Source organism: Centruroides vittatus, unplaced genomic scaffold (genome assembly GCF_030686945.1).
Source record: "Centruroides vittatus isolate TY-2023 unplaced genomic scaffold, ASM3068694v2 contig_879, whole genome shotgun sequence".
Classification (NCBI taxonomy): Eukaryota; Metazoa; Arthropoda; class Arachnida; order Scorpiones; family Buthidae; genus Centruroides; species Centruroides vittatus.
In genome coordinates, this window is record NW_027122571.1 from 333,128 (window position 1) to 350,942 (window position 17,815).

General features: G+C 29.3%; 1 protein-coding gene across 1 annotated transcript in view; it reads right to left on the bottom strand.

Moving 5' to 3' along the window:
- The window catches only part of ck (myosin-VIIa ck), a 36,953-nt gene that overhangs the window by 14,954 nt on the left and 4,184 nt on the right, over positions 1 to 17,815 (bottom strand). The window contains exons 3-14 of the mRNA XM_067279909.1: positions 17,318 to 17,460; positions 14,924 to 15,037; positions 14,262 to 14,415; positions 14,119 to 14,195; positions 13,786 to 14,045; positions 13,451 to 13,661; positions 13,234 to 13,369; positions 10,654 to 10,760; positions 8,300 to 8,437; positions 7,951 to 8,196; positions 7,662 to 7,841; positions 7,387 to 7,482 (exon numbers count right to left, since the gene is read on the bottom strand). Of these exons, the coding sequence (XP_067136010.1) occupies positions 7,387 to 7,482; positions 7,662 to 7,841; positions 7,951 to 8,196; positions 8,300 to 8,437; positions 10,654 to 10,760; positions 13,234 to 13,369; positions 13,451 to 13,661; positions 13,786 to 14,045; positions 14,119 to 14,195; positions 14,262 to 14,415; positions 14,924 to 15,037; positions 17,318 to 17,460 (1,862 nt within the window). The remainder of the gene's footprint in view (positions 1 to 7,386; positions 7,483 to 7,661; positions 7,842 to 7,950; positions 8,197 to 8,299; positions 8,438 to 10,653; positions 10,761 to 13,233; positions 13,370 to 13,450; positions 13,662 to 13,785; positions 14,046 to 14,118; positions 14,196 to 14,261; positions 14,416 to 14,923; positions 15,038 to 17,317; positions 17,461 to 17,815) is intronic.

A 17,815-nucleotide genomic window follows, 5' to 3' on the forward strand; every position in this document is an offset into this window, starting at 1 on the left:
GTGAAGGTCACCGTAGTTCAAGCCCGCCTAAAAGGTGAGCCCTTGTCTTTATTTTTCGATTTAAGGGACCAGGGCGTCATGAGCTATGATGAAATAAGGAGGGCTCTTATAAAGTGCTTTGGTCGTAAAGAAAAAGAACAGGACCCGTTTGATCAGGTATTAAAGATCTCCCAGAGAAGAGGGGAGAGGGTTTGCGAATACGGGATTAGGATTAAGTCGTTGTTTTCACGAGCGGTGACGCGCAATTCTAATTTAGCGACGCTTCGCGACAATGCTGTTAAGGAATGCTTTATAAAAGGACTACTAGCGGAGATTAGGAGGCAGGTGATGCAGAGGCGGCCGGACACCTTGGATGAGGCGATAGTAAAGGCCGAAGAAGAAGAGGAAATCGAATCGGCCTGCAACAAACGAGGTGGGATAAGTGAGGTATGCGCAAATGTTGAGCATGAAAGGGGGTTGGAGAGAAAGGAAGTACAATTGGGTAAGCGTGTAGAGGAGTTGGAGACTCAAATAAGGAGTTTGACCGAGTCCATGGCATCTTTACTCGAGCACGTGAAGGGGAACAATGACCGCGAGAGGTGGGGAAAAGAGCGCCGTTGTTACACGTGTGGTGAAATAGGCCATATTTCGAGGAAATGCAACAAGAGAAGAGATTTAAACTAGTCAGAGGTCATTTGAAAGGTCAGGCGAATGACCGGTTAGTTAAATTAGAACTGACCAGAAAGATACACTTGTCAGACCGGGGGTTACCGATTGTAAGAGGTGTAATCCTAGGATGTGAAATTGCTGGTCTAGTAGATACAGGTGCAGAAAGGACCGTAATTAAGAATGAATTGACTGAATATATCAGGCGTGAAAATAGGAATTGGGTGGTCCCAAACAATTCATGTATTAGTGGGATGTCGGGAGCACTCATAAACAGTGATGAGGCCGTAGCAATCGAGTGCTGTTTCCACGATGGGAAAAAGGTATGCACGACAACACCAAGTGTTGGGTTTCCTGAAAGGGCAGGTTACGAGATGATCATCGGGATGGACATTATTTGCCAGCACCCTGGGCTGTTGGTGGGGATCGAATCAGTGGTTAAGGCAGATAAGCAAGGTCGTGAAGGGAGATTTTGTATTAATATAAATAGTGAGGTAGGGGTGGCAGAGGTAGAAAGAGAGGTGTGGAGATTGGATCACCTAGATGAACCGGTTAAGAGGAAAATAATAAATATTTTGAGCAAGTATCCGGACGCTATTGCTAGCGAAATTGCCGAGTTATCTGGCACTAGCAGACATATGCACTCTGTTAGCCTGACGTCGGAACGTCCGGTCAATGTTAGACAGTACCGAATTCCGTACAGTTACTTACCTGGCCTTAAGAAGCAAGTTAGTGAGCTGATAAAAGCAGGTATATGTGAGGAGAGCTCATCGGAGTGGAACTCTCCTATACATGTTGTTCCTAAAAGCTCTGGTGAGATTCGTATCACTTTGGACCTGCGAAAAATTAATGATATAACAGAACCCCAAATATTCCCGATGGCTCGAATAGACGACATCTTATCCCAACTTAATGGGAACAGATATTTCTCGGTATTGGACTTAAAAGCAGGGTATTTCCAGATTCCTCTAGATCCCAAGGTAAGACACATATTTGCGTTCTCCACACCATGGGGAAAATACCAACTCTGTAGGATGCCTCAGGGTGGGAAGAATAGTGGGAGGTTTTTCCAATACATTATGACGAAGATCTTAGCAAAATTTGTCGGAAATAGCTGCTTTGTGTTTCAAGATGATATTGTATTATTTTCACAAAGTTTAGAGGATCATCTTGAGCTTGTCGATCGAGTAATTAGTACATTAAGAGATGAGGGCCTAAAATTAAATCCGAGTAAATGCCAAATATTAGCAAAGGAGGTGAGATATTTAGGACATATTATTAATAGCGAGGGTGTGCGACCTGATCCCAACAATGTTGAGTCGATCAAGAAAGTGGAAACACCTCGTAGTGTAAAAGAGGTCCGCAGTTTTCTCGGTGTGGTTGGATTTTTTCGGAATTTTATCCCGTCGTTTTCCGATATCGCTGCTCCATTAACAGAACTCACCAAGAAAGGGAAGAGATTTTTATGGAGCCCAGAGTGTCAGAGAGGTTTTGAAAAGTTAAAAGAGGCAATAGCAAGCCCACCAATTCTAGCTCACCCGGATTTTGATAGACCATTCTATTTGCACACTGACGCATCTGACAACGCGGCAGCTGCGGTGCTCGAACAACGGCACGAAAAGGGACTGGCTCCGATAGGCTATTTTAGTAGGAGATTTCAAGGGGCAGAAATCAATTATTCCACAATTGAGAAAGAATGTCTAGCAATTGTTTTAGCCTTAAGACACTTCAAATTTTTAATTCTAGGCCAAAAAACAATAATACTCTCTGACCATAAACCCCTTGTGTTCCTTAGCAACATTCAAAATGGGAGCAAGCGTCTGACTCGTTGGATAATGGAGATTATGGACTACCATATAGAAGTCCAACATGTGAAAGGCGTTGACAATAAAGTAGCGGACTTCCTTTCGAGGAACGTTAACGGGGTTCATCACTTCGATGTTGAATCTACAAGGGCTGTAATCCCTAATAGATACGAGATTGGTTTATCACAGGATCGCGATGAAACTTTTGGCCCCATAAAAAGGGATTTACTGAGAAGCCCCGGGAATAGAAATATTGGGAGCTATATGCACCAGTATGTAGTAATAAGCGAATGCCTGTATAGAAGAAGCCTCTTGAAGTCCCGTGACAAGTATGTTAGCCAATTATGCGTAGGGGAGGATCTTGCTAGGGAAGTGATTAAGGCTGTTCACAAAAACAATCTGTCGGGGCATTGGGGCGTGCGAAAAACTATAATTAACATTGAGAAACACTATTATATTCGGAATTTGAGAGAAAAGGTCGAAGGTGTCATTAAGACGTGTGAAAGGTGCCAGAGGCATAATGTACACAAAGGAAAGGCTCCGTTCCAAGAAAACAAGACGGCTGAGGCACCTTTCCAAAAGATTGCTGTGGATATAGTAGGACCTATCCGCACATCGAGCAGCGGTAACCGATTCATCCTTGTAATAGTAGATATTTTCACTCGTTTCGTCGAAGCACACCCTTTGAAGGACCAAACTGCATGGTCCGTGAGTAATACAATATTTAATGAAATCGTTTGTAGGTACGGTGCCCCAGAAGTAATTATTTCCGATAGAGGTACCAACTTTCTATCATCTTTATTCTCGGACTGTTGCAAGTGGTTAGGAATTAGGAGGAACATTACTACCGCTTATCGACCTTGTGCGAATGGCACGTGCGAACGGGTGAACAGATCGTTAGTCGAAATGATAACTAAATCCTCTGACGATGGGAGAGTCGAATGGGATGAAATGATACCTTCTGCATGTTTTGCCTATAACAATTCGCACCACACTGCCATAAATGAGTCACCTGCCTTCCTCTTGTATGGTGTTGATCCCCGTACCCCTAATATCGAATACCTGCCTGATGATATGTCTACCGATGAGCGTAGGGCATTCCTGGTCACGAAACTCCGTGAATTACGGGAAAATGCGAGTATCCATGCGCGAAATTACAACAAGAAAGGAAGGGATTATCGAAGCAAAGGGAGAACATTAGTAAGTTTTTCGGAAGGGCAGAGGGTTTGGGTGAGAAAGAAAGGTGTTAAAGGGAATAAGTTCTCTTATAATTATAAAGGACCCTTTTGGATCACCAAGGTGATAAACCCAACTACGTATCGCGTGGAGGATTGCAATATGAAGGATCAGGAGACTGTCCATGTCGATCGCCTAAAACCTTGCTATGGCTATCCGATGTGTAATAAGAAAAAAAAGAGGGAGGATAGAGGAATTGTACTGGAGGATGATGATGAAGTCCTGGATGATCGGTTGGTGAGGAAACGTGGGGTGGTCACTAACACGCAGGGTGTTGACACAAGTGGTGTGCAGAAGTGCACTGACCTTGAGGTGCGTAAGAAACCTTATAACCTACGTGAACGCAAAATTGATTTCCGTAGTTTGCACTACGGGAAGTGAGTCGCTTGGGGGGGAGATATGTAGTGCTACGCAACTATGTATTATTGTTATTATTATTATTATTAATTATTTTCTCGGTTTCCTTTTTGTATGTATCGGGTTTTCTTGGTTTGTACCGTGTCGCGTGGAATTTTCTTATGATGTCACCTTAGGATACGTGAGAAGCTTTCTGATTGGTCCAGAGTGGGACAATAAGTGAAGCGGACTTCCGGAGAGCGGGAAGTATAAATTGAGGAACTCTCACGATTGAGGACACTTTTTGGCTGTTTTTGGATTCGTCGAGGAAGGTTGCCGAGGAAGGGTCAGCAAGGACGTCGGAGTTAGACCGGGAGAACAGGAGTCTAGAAAGGGCGACCACTTTCAGTCGGGAAGCACAATCCGTTTCCATCGTAGTGTAATTGAGGAGTATCAACGAGGGACGTACTTCTGGCGACGTAAATTACGTTCAGGTATCGGACAGAACTATTAGTTTTGAGAATTAACGTAAAGAAAAGGAACGCTTGGAACTCGAGATCGTGTTGCATTCACTTAACATAATACCGTGATTCGTCGAAGGCTAATATATGCAATTATTGTATAGAAGGAAAATGTGTATGTATATATGTATATAGAGTATTGTAAATTTCGTTAGTTTTAAGTCGTGTATCGTGTAAACTTGAGGGTTAGGAAGCATCTCGCGGTTATTGTACTGTTAGAATAAATTACTGTTGTTTCGCCAAATTCGTGCACGTGTAATTGGTCATTACTTGAGTCCTTAATATACATCCTTATTACATCCGTGGACTTCGATCAATCGGATATTCAACAACTTTCTCTTAATGTTTAAGAAATAATAAACAACAAAATAACTAAGATATTGCTTATAATTTTAATATAATATATATTAAAAGTAAATGAAATATTTCTATTTAGTAAACTTAATTAGTTAAAGATCTTTTATGCGTTTTAAAAAATTTTTAGCATAACCCTATACTTATTTCATTTATATTTTGCTGATGTAACATGTTATTAAAATGTTAAAATAACTATTTTAATCCATAGAGATTAGAAAGTTGAGTTCATTTAACAGAATATCAGATAGTAGAGCAGTTTGTTTAAATGAGCACTGTGTTGGCAGCAGTCCAAGTTTTGGACTACTGCTCTAAAACTGCTGAAATCTTTCATCAATCAGTTTTTTAATACACGGACAGTCAGAAGATTTTTTACAGAGTGATTATGAACAGATTTAATTAGACACACATACAAGAAGCAATTACATATTAAAAAGGTATCATAAAATATATATGAACAAACAGCACTGATCACAGGTACAGTACATTCTCAACTTGAACAGACAAGAAAAGAAGTGATTAGTAACTAGATTTCAGAGGTCACAAGTCCTTTAAGGCAATACTGTACTTGTTTTTATATGTCCCATTAGAGAACATTTAGAATTTTTAGAGCAGGATATTCACCTCTTTTCAGCTAGACTACCTACTATATTTCTGGGCAGTGGAAATAATCCAACTGGTAAATATACTGTATTCACTAATTATTCAATAAAACAATAGAATTGATGATATAAGATAGAAACCAATATGTAAGTACAGTAAAATTATATGATAATGAACTTTAATTTCCAAAGTGTGTTATAAGTTACAAAGACCTCTTAAGACATGAAAAAGTGAAGAGGATTAAATGCCATTAATATCTTGAAATTCTTGTTACTTTGGATAAGAGAGCAGTCCAGATAAGACAGCTTGAGGCAGTGATCCTGAGGAGGATGCTCTCTTAAACAGACTAGACTGTATATTATTTACAACAAATGACATGATATATAAAGATCACTAAGTATGAAGTGTATAATATTTAAAACAATATTTAGGATAAGATTTATTTTTCAAAATGTAAAGTTTTCAAATCACTAAATGTTGTGATTCTGCTACACGTGCTGAAAACTGCAATTTATTTTTGTATATGAAAGCAAATTTTTTAAATCTAATTTCTTTACTTAAGAGCTCATATTTATTCAAAATTAAATTAAATCCAACTTTGCAATAATTATTCCAAGGATAGGAAATGGTTAAAATAAGAAAAACTATGAATATATTCCATATAAATGTATTCCTTGTCAAGCAAGGAACTATGAAACATCAAAAAGATACCAAAAACAATATCATTCATTGCTTTGATTCCATCGCTTTTGCATATTTTTGAGACAAAAATTATGTTATATCTTTTAAAAGATATGCCGTTCTACAAACTTGTTCAAATACTTTGAGTTTCTGATAATACAAAAAAATTTAAAGACATTTAAGATGCAAATAATATCAATTTTCTAAATTTTATTTTGAAATTTGATGGAAAGAGTTGTCAGACTTCATTAAAACACAATTCAAACAGAATCAGAAAAACGTTGCACAGATATGAAGCATTTGGCAGTATGCTAACAAGACAGGAACATTGCAGTCATTGTACATGTAATGGTTGCACACCAGTATCTTGTCAGTGCCTTCCTCTTTCTTGGAAGGGGAGCATTTATAAGTTCAAGGAAAAAGCTGCAGGAGAGAGAGAGAGAGAAAGAAAGAATGAAAGAAGTGAGAGAGATTTGGATTGGAGACCAGATGTACTCTTTTTGAGTTGATTGCTATCTCTCAAACCATGAAGATATGTTCCATCTGTCTTATAAGTATTTTCCTTTTGTTTTAAGTAAAGATGTAGTGGTAGTAAAAACAAAGTTTGTTTGTTAACTTTTCCTTTATTGCCTGTTGTAACAATACTCCAACAGTACAACCACAACATGAATTTATTCATGTTTGAAAACTAGTATAAGTAATAGTCTAAAATACTTGCAATTCAAGCTATTTTAAGATATAATTAGAAAGTGAAAACTCAGATAAATCTTGAATCTGCAACTCATACAAATCAGAAGAATGTTATCAATGACTAATTAATTAAATTAATTAACCTGGTAAAAGCTAGCAGCTTAATCATTGCTTGGTTATAGCATAAGTGGACTTGTTGCTTTTTTTATAATAGAAAAAAATTTTTTTAAATAATTTTTTTGCTTTATAAAATTTGAACAAATATAGGCAATGCAATGTGTTGTTATTATATTATATTGTCTGTATGTGTTCAAATTTTAAAGTTAAAAAATTATTCAACAGAATACAATAATAATATATTATACTTGTATTGTGGATTAGAAGTAAATCCTATAACTAAGTTTAGTTAAAGATTTAAAGATTAATTATATCATTTTGGATGTTACTAATATTAAAAAATTAATCAAGCACATTTTCAATATTGTAACGCATTGTTTGTTTAAATCTTTTCATACCTGTAAGGAAACAATGTGTCCACGAAGATGTTTAAAACGATGAGAGAGTATTCTGGATCGAATATGTGCTTGAAGACGTTGATAACCAAGTTTCATCTAATAAAAAATAGGATTAATTAATTAAAATTTTATAAATATATAGTCATTTCATTATATAGATAAAAAAGAAAAACAACAAAAAAATATATTAAATTTTCTCATAGTAAAATGTTATTTAACTACTGAAAAAAAAAATACATGTAATTTAAGATGCAATTTCACAAGTATTAACATACTGCCTGAAATTTTTTCCTTTGACTATAACCACGCCAATATCTCTGAATTACAACAGCACTTTGCCGCATGCGAAGGAATCTACGTCTATAATACCATCCACGAATTGCTTTTTGCAAAATCAATATTTTTCTTGTCAAAACACGATCTCGTTCTTGTTCTAAAAACAAATCGTGTGCATCCTAAAATAAAAAATTATTTTAAATCTTGAAATTAAAGTAGCACATTAATCAGATTTTTAGTTATTACATTTATTAAATGAAAATTTCAACAACGTAAGAGTAATTTCACCTTAAGAAAAACTTTGGTTCTACCAAGCTGATAATCAGTTTTACCAAGTACATCTGCACATATTTTGATACAAGCAGGTTTACAGTCAATTTTATGAGCTGGACCAATTCCTGGAATTAAAAATCGATAACGTTCAACAAATTCTTTAAAGGTATGCCGAATGGGGTAACCTGCTCTTCGAATTCGAATTGTTTCCATCATTCCAGAATATCTCAGCTGCTTACAACACAATTCTCTATCAAACATCTATAAATAAAAGATTTTTTAAACAAATTTGTAAACAATAATTATATTAATTGTTAATTTTTATTCTCTGTTAAATCGAAATTAAATAAATTTTTATAATTACCATTGGTTTTTTATATTCATTTGGTTTAATACAACGAATGAAAAAAGGATGACATTGACTTAATGCCCTCATTAAAGAATCTAATGATCTTTTAAATTGGGCACTTAATGTTAAAGTTTTTTTCCTTGTATCTGTTCCCTAAAAATTTTAAATATAATTAATATTTAAACTATATATTTTTATATAACATATAAAAATATTATTAAAACTAATTTAATAGTTTATGAGTAATAATTTCAATAATGTTTACATAAAATCAGATTAACAAAATCAACTTCTAAGATTTATAGTATAAGATAAATTTTATTACAACTTGTATTGTTTGAAAATAATTTTTTTGGGATATTTTATTATAGAATAGATTATGCTCAAGAAATACTAAATTGTTGACTTTTTAATAAATAACAACTCAATATATAAAGCTTCATATATAAACTAAATAACACTTAAAATGCTTAAGGTAAGACATATGAAAATATATTTGACATGATTAGGAATCAAATTTGTATATCTTTAAGTCAAATAATTCAGTTTTAAAAGACAAATACAACTTTTTATACTAATCACAAAGCTATGCAAACAAATATCTCCTAAAGAATTTATCCTATTTCCTATCTTATAAGATGTGCTACAGTTTTAGTAAGAATTATTTAGAGTTATTCCTCTAAATAATTCTTACCCAAAGTTTCCATATCTGGTCTCTTCTTTCATCTATCTAACTCCATTCTCAAGATTAAAGAAAGACAGATGACAATGGGAATTTGTGTGTACAATTTTTCAAATTGCAGCCCAATAAAATAATTTTATAAAAACAACTTGTGGCATTATAAATCATTGAAAATATTTACTTATTTATTTACATCTGCTAAGCAATGCTATATAGAATGGGTTTACTACCCCAGCATAGCAATTCATTTGCTTAAAAACAAGTAACAAAAGTTTGTATTTTATCATTAGTTTGTAATGATAAAATACATACAAATTATTAAACACTAATGAACAAGAGGTAAAATTTACAAACTGTGTCACAACAGGAATAAAATAATACTTGATTGCTTCTTGTTCTTTCTTTTATTATTTAGGAGTAAGCACAAACTTATCACACAAAAAATTGTGTAGAACTTATCACATTCTGTGTGATAAGTTCTACAATTTTTAGCTTACTACCAAAGAAGAATAAAATATATATTTGAACTATGAAATGGCAAACAATTATATATAAACATTTATATAAGCATCATATAATATTTTGCAAAAACTTTGTTAAACTTTATCAAAAAAATGAATTTAGAAACTGAAATATTAAATAAACAATAGCATAAAATTATTAGCCAAACTGGACGGTTAATTAAAGCATTTAAATCCTAATTTCAAATAAATATTTGAAAAAAATATAAGAAATTAAAGTTCAATTACATAGTATTTTCAAGAAAAATCTTTAGTATTTAAAAAAAAAAAAGGGTTTTTCAAAAATCTGATATAATAATGTATTAAATTTCATTTTTAACTATTGATATAAACATTATAAATGAAATATAATTATTATCTTGTATGAAATTATTGTAAAAATTTAAAATGTTTTGTATTTAATAAAGAAAATAAATACATGCAGAATATTTCTATTCTTATGTTTAGCAAGAAAAAAAATGGAAGTTAAATAATAATACTTTTATCTAAAAATATTTATTGTAAAAATACTGTATATTATGCTACAGTCACTGTCAAACAAGTTAATAAATTATAAGCTAATTTTAAAATGTATTCTTGACTAATATATGGTATTAGTTAAAATTTAAAGAATAAGTTTATATATATATTAGAGCAAACTTATTAATTTCTTATTAACTAAAAATTTGTTCAATTTATTTATTATAATCTAGAAATATGGTTTTGTAATAATTTTTAATATAAAACATATTTAACACTTAAATTAAATAATTTAAAATAATTTTATCTTAATTATAGCAATGTTCTTCTTGCTAAACATAATAAGTTCATGTAAAAATTATCCAAACATGCTGACAAACACTAAGCCAAGCTGACCTGCATTAGAAATTTAATTACCATATTCTATATTGATTTGAGAAATATTCTGTTGTTGAAAAACATCTTTTAAATCTATAGACAAAGCAGAAATAAGGAAAAGATGAAACATTCTGTTGTTTGAAGAAATTTGATGAAGAAATATTCTGTTGATGAAAAGCATCTCTTAAAAACCTGTTAACAAAGCAGAAATAAGAAAAAGATAAAAAGAAATAAATTTTAGTTTAAAATGCTTTTGGCAGAAAAAGATTTTTTATAAAAGTTAGAAATAAAGAGTTAGTAACACACAAAATATATACACAACTTCATACCATTCCTATTTCTTGTATGAAGAGATTTTGCAAAAATTTATTGTTGCTAACTTGAATCAGTTGGATTAAATCTGCACTAAAGGTGTCTCGATTTTTTTCCAGAAATCCTTTTACATAAATGAAATAAAATTAGATTAATTTTCTAAGATAATTTTCTCAAAAATAAAAGAAAAGAAAATATGTAAACACTTAATTAATAAAATTACAATAAATTAATAATTTAAAAATAATAATCATCATAATAAAATGGAACTTTGATCTCTTAGTTAGAAGAGAAAAATTCAAATCCATACTATAGAACAAAAATGATTAAGTCAAAATTCTGATATAAATATATGATTATAAAAGCTTAAAGTTTAAATTATTATTTAAACAAAATAATGAAAATATTTAAGGAATAATATAATTAAAAGTAAAAACTATTACAATAGATTAATGTTAAAAACAAAGTTATACAGATTACTTTAAGTCTAACAGAGTTAATTCTTTGATATTAAAAAACAAAATATATCTAGAAAACTAGATTAATCACATTACTGAAACTAACAATTGCACATAAAAACAGCTGGATCTTTACTTAAGATTCTGTACATAACTAAATAAAATTCACTATCTTTTAAAACAGTTTTTTTAGATGACCAAACAATTATGATGATAAAATTATCATCATCATAATTGTTATCATCTATTAAAAACTAATAATAAATTCAAAATTGCAAAGTTATTATATAAAGATAATTTTAATTGCCATTTTGCCAGATAACCATATAATCTTAAAAAAAACTTTGTTTTAAATTTTTAAAAAATAAAATTTAACTGCAAAATTTAAATAGATAAAATTGGATGATGCCACAAAGCAAATACATTTCTCCCTTTGTAATGACTTTCATCAGCATACGTTCGATTTTTTAATTTGAATATTCACGTTCTAATTTTGTGTTCCATTGGTTATTCGGTATATTTCACCTAAAGAAGAACTATTCAACAGTTTGAAAACGTTAATGATAAAATTTAATTATTCACCAAATGCACCGGTAACAAGTACCAGACAAGGTGTTGAGTTCTCCTTTTTAGTTTTAAAATCCAGTTTTTGAATCACTATATTATATATAATTTCAACTTGTTGAATTCATACTCTCATCTAAACAGTCAATTTTAACAGATCTACAGTGATAGCTTTTGCAGTTTAAAACTGTAAAGATTATTCTAGAGAATTAAAGAAATTTAAAAATGCAATATAAATTTATAAAACACATTTCTAATTTCAAACATTTCTAATTTCACATTTCAAACTAATACATTTCCAATTTTCATAAAATGAGTATGTATACTTATGTATGAATTAATCTTGAAAAAAAAATAAATAAAATAAACTTATGAATTATATTTAAGGTATAAGAAAATTATAAGGAGAATTCAGTTTAGTCCAGAAGACTGAAAATCAGTCTTCTGGACTAAACTGAATTCTGTCAAGAAAATATAAAATAATAACTATTGGCAAATGGCATAACTATTTGCTATATTTCTAGAATTTTTATCATTCAAATTTGATTTCAATATCCATTTTAACTAGTGAATATATGATCTTTATAACATTTTCTTTTATTTATGTTTGACATGAGCCACTACAAAAATTCAGCTATTTTAGGTCTCTCTTACAGACTCAAATGAAAATTTTTTGTTAACTCAGTAAGCAGTTTGCCAAGTTCCTTTCTTACAGTGTTTTGTTTCACTTTTAACTGAACAAGTTCCATATATTTTTGTTACTGAATTAAGTATTATTAAGTAATTAATAAATATATTAAGGTGTCATTAAGGAATCTGATGTTATACAGTAAAAGTTCATTAATCTGGCACTTTTTAATTAGAATTATCCAATAATAATCTGGCATACTAGTAGTTTGTGAATCAGGATTTGTTTGGAATGAGAGGCATTAAAGATCTCTTTGGAAATTGATCAAATCAAAAAAATAACTCATCTTGTTTGTTGAATACTTTCACTAGTGCTTTCATGTCTCTCATATGAATTTACACCACAATGTGTACATTAATGTTTTTGGAAATCTTTCAATCAATATTAACACAGTAGAGTCATGCACTGCACCATCTTCAGACTGATTAAAATAAATTACACACATCTGCAATGTGCACTAGTAAAAAATATACAGCAATGTCTGTGATGCTAAGACTATATAGAACTTATTGATTTTACAAAAGTATAAAAATGTTTGATAATCTTGCATCTTTAATAACCCAGAACCCACTGGTTTCACAAAGTGAAAAATTAACAGACTTCTACCGTATAATTTATAATTTATAGATATCATAATTTATTTGTTCTACGCTCATTACATTACCATTATTATTAATATAGCTTAATATTTTTAAACCAAATATTAAATAATTATATACAGCTGAAGAAATTATAACTAAATATTCAATATAATAAAATCAATTTACTTAATAGTTTACGATATTAGAAATATTGCTGAATATATATTCTAAGAAATATATGCCACTGTAAAAATTAAATGTTTCAATTTCAAAAGATTTTATATAATTAAAAACAAAGATAATTACCTCGAGTATCATAAAATACAACACCAGCAAAATGATTGAGTCCAAATGAAGTATTAATATCAGATTTAGGTTTCAAATAGTTCTTATTATTACCATGAGTCTTATGTAATTTATTAAGCAATGTATGATCGGTACCCTACATAATTAAAACATCACAATTTATATTTTAATGAATATATTTATTTAATAAAATAAACTTAAAAACAAATCAAATTACCTTTGGAAATTTACTTTCTTCATCAATTAATGCCATTATATTCATTGGTTTAGCTGCAATTAAATCAAGAGCTTCTTGATTATCTACAAATTCAATATGCTGCCAATTTATAGCTTCTATGTTGTATTCTTCTTGTTCTAATTTAAAAATATGACGAACAAAAAACTGTTGCAAATTCTCATTTGCATAATTAATGCAAAACTGTTCAAAACTGAAATGTGTAAAATGATTTATAAATATGCAAATAAAAAAATATATATATATAAATTCATATTTACATTAAAAATATTACTGAACACAATAAAAATATTAAGTATTAATAAAAGTATGTTTACCTGTTAACAGCAAAATTTTCAAATCCAAATATATCCAAAACTCCTATTGATGTTCTGTAATAATTTGCTGATGGTTTGGGTTTATAAATTGCTGAATTGATTTTATTTACAATCCATACAAACATTCTTCCATAAATTCCTTTTACAAATGCATCTCTTACATCAAGTGATTGTTCTGAACTCATTGTTGATACAACAGCATCTCCATGAGCAAAAATAGTTCGTGTAGTGAGAGCATCTATCAAATGTTGTTGATTTACCTTTAAAAAAAATATACATTTAAATCTATTATGAATTAAATTGAATTATTTAACAAGAAAAAAAATTAAATACTTCTAAAAGGCGAGCAGCACTATTCACACTACTGGCATTCATAATTTCTGTTGCATCCAAATTAGATATTACAGTTGCTAAAGCAAAATAAGCAAATATTAAAAAACGTTTTTAATTAAGAATTTAGTTAAAATAAGCTCTACCTCTATATTTTATATTTCCAAGATGTAATAAAGCTCCCAATATTTTCAGAATTTCCCATATTTCCTGATCGGAAAACATGAGAACTTTCATTGCAGAGCGAATATCAGCAAATTCTGTAGCATCATCACGACCTTCGCATGTTATACAGCCACCCTATGTTCATTTATTTAAAAATAAATTGTGAAATGTTAATAAATCAAGTATAATTATATATTATTATTACTTAAACATGCATATATTTATATTCCTAACACTAATTAATACATTACAATTTTTAAATACGTAATGGAGATAATAGTGAAATTAATTATTACTATTTAAAAGAAACAAATATAGTTTAATATTAATTATTCTATTTTTCTTAAATTTTATCTTACTAAATTTAAAAAGTTATAAAAAATAATTTACTATAACTTGAAATATTTAATTAGATTAATTTTTAATTACTTGAATTAATGATATAAAAATATTTTTTTAAAGTACACTTTTTAAGCTGTGTTAAATAATCTTATTTCATCAGTATTTTCAAAAATTTATTATTATTATTATTTAGTGTTAATCAAATACAATAAAAACAAATTTATTATATTATTGAATTTTATTATTCCTCAAATATTTTGAAATAAGTACATTTTATGCCTTGTAATATAATTATACTAACCTGTGTCAAATAATAATATTTTGAAGCATCCTGTAATTCAAGCTTATGTTTTTCATCTTTGGCTAAGCCAGCTAGCATGCAATAGAATACGTGATAATTTCTTTCATCTTGAGCCTATAAAGGAAAGATAATTGTGAATTTTCAATATATATTTATATTAACATAGTAACATAATTATATAATGAAACTTTATAGAACTCAATAGTTATAGTAATTATGACAATAATTGAAGATAAAAATTTATATTGTAGATAATCTACAAATAAAAAAATTCTGTAAAATTAAATGTTTTTTATTTTAAAATAATTACATAGGAATAATATAGCTTTAATTGGATAGGACATATAAAAAATTTCTTTAGTAAAAACTGTGATAAACTTTGCATATGCAAGTCAACATAAAAAAATACATATGTGCATTTTTTTCTGCAAAAGAAACATGTATGTTTATTGTTTTTATGTTAAATTTCTAAAATAAATGAAAAAATTATTTTTGTATAAAGCAGAAAAAACAGTTGGATAAAAATCAAACCATTTCATCAGCAAGTTTTGTTTTTTGCATTAAATTCTAAACTGAACATGAATAAAATATTTTCATTAAAACTGGTTTCTTTTAACAATTTCTTCTAAAATGACACTTTATCTATAAATTTTATCATTTAATGTGTATTTTACTTTATACACTTTATAGTTTTTTCTTAATTCGAACTGTAATTAAGACATTTAATTTGTAATTCATTTTTTGTACTAATATTGTTAAATGTTAATGCACTAAGCAGTATACCAAAATTTTATTAAAAATAAAAGCTTTTGTAGATCTTTTAAATTAAACACAAATATAAAGTGTGTTTAAATAACTATTAAATTTAAGTTGTTTTATTAGGAGTCATTCATGATATACCTTATAACTGATCAAATAACTTATAGATAGTGACAAGATCTATGAATCAGTAAATAGTCTGTAATCATACAGATGGAAATCTACTCCAGAGTAGATTTTATTCTGATGTTTAGCTGTGACAAAATGAATTCTGGTTAAAATATAATAAATAATTCTGGATTTCTTGCAGAAAAAAAATAAACAGTTGAAAAATACTAAAGCTATAACAACAGATTAACAAATGGACAAAATCTCAAAAATTGAAAATAATGATTTACTATCAAATCTGATTAATTTGAATTATTGAATAATTTGAACTATCAATCATTTTCATCAAAATTCATATTTAAATTAATGTTAAAAAAATAAAAATATTTAAAAACTTTTGAATTAAAATATAAGTATTTGATAATTTGAACCTAGTACATCTCATATTTTGAAAATGAAACTTGAAAAGACAGTAACATGTGATTTGAGTATTTTCAGAAATTTGTGTTTTGTAAACTCCTACAGTACGGACAAATTGTTGTACAGTAGAGCATTGAATATCCAAATACCGATCAACCGAAACATCGGTTAACCAAAAGCGAAATTTGAATTTGCCAACTGGAGTTGGCAAATTCAAATTTCTGCTAGTGCTATGGTGCTGCAGCACTTTTCCCCCTCTAAACTGTAGACTTACTTTAATGTACTACTTTATGTAAGGTATGTATTTGTAAGATGGGTGATACAAAATATATACAGTACAGTTTTGTGTTTAATATATTTTTTCGTAAATGATCAATTATCTGAACAACCACAGTCCATAATTGTTTCGGATAATCGATGCTCTACTGTATTTTGCTATTTCAGTGATGTTTGTTGTTCATTTGTTTTTCTATGTCTAAACAATCTATGCAGACATTTGTGTTTAGTTTAAAAAGTTAAAATGATTAAATGAGTGAAAAAAAAAGTAATGAAAAAATATATTGCCAAATAATGTAGAATACAGATGAACACTAGAAACTTGATAAAAACTAGCTTAATTTTCAAAAATGGATAATTCAAACTGTTTGTATTCTGCTAGTAGCTGAATTAAAAATATTCAATTGCATATAGCCAAAATTTGCAAAAATGATTACCATAATTATTACCTATGAAGTAAATTTAAAATAATATGAATGATAAATTCAATATGTTCAATATACAATCTAGAATGCTTTTCCTTAAAATGTTTTAATGATTAATTTTTAAGCTCCACATTAAAATGATCCAATTAATATTTCCTCTTCACAACAGATAACAGTTTGATTTCACTTATCAATATGTAGTTAACAGCAGAATGTAACTGAAGACTTGATGATTTTAATGAAACTAGATTAGTGGTATTTCATGAATACATTCATTATTATATCATAAAAAGTTATTAAATATTAAAACAATTAATTATACAAAATACAAATACGTACGTTATTTTTCTACAGTAATATAAATGACAAATGTCAAAAGTTATGAATCAAAACAATAAAAATTTACCTGTCCAACAATACGTGATTTTTCTAATAAATATTGTTCTATTCTGGCTCCTTCTATTACACCTTGTTTATTAAAATGTATGTCAATATATTTTCCAAATCGGCTAGAATTGTCATTTCGTATTGTTTTTGCATTTCCAAATGCTGCATATAAATATAAAATTATAATTAATAACTGTTTTATTAAATTTAAAAATTTGTTAAATATATATATATATATATTGTAGTGTAAGGTTTTTTTTTAAAACTTTTTTTACCTTGTGAGCATTAAGAGGGCCTTTTAAGCAACCCCATTATGGATTTGGTCCAGTCACATATATTATAACTTTTTAATGAGCAGAGGTAATATAAAAATTTCCAATGATAAAGTTAAAGAGCATCATTTAATTAGTCTAAAGCCCTTTCCTGGATTCAAATAAATACATATGGCTGTATGCCATAATTTTAAGTTAGAATTTTCTAGTTTATAGCTTCTGTCCTCAATTCTTGTCTTTTCTTG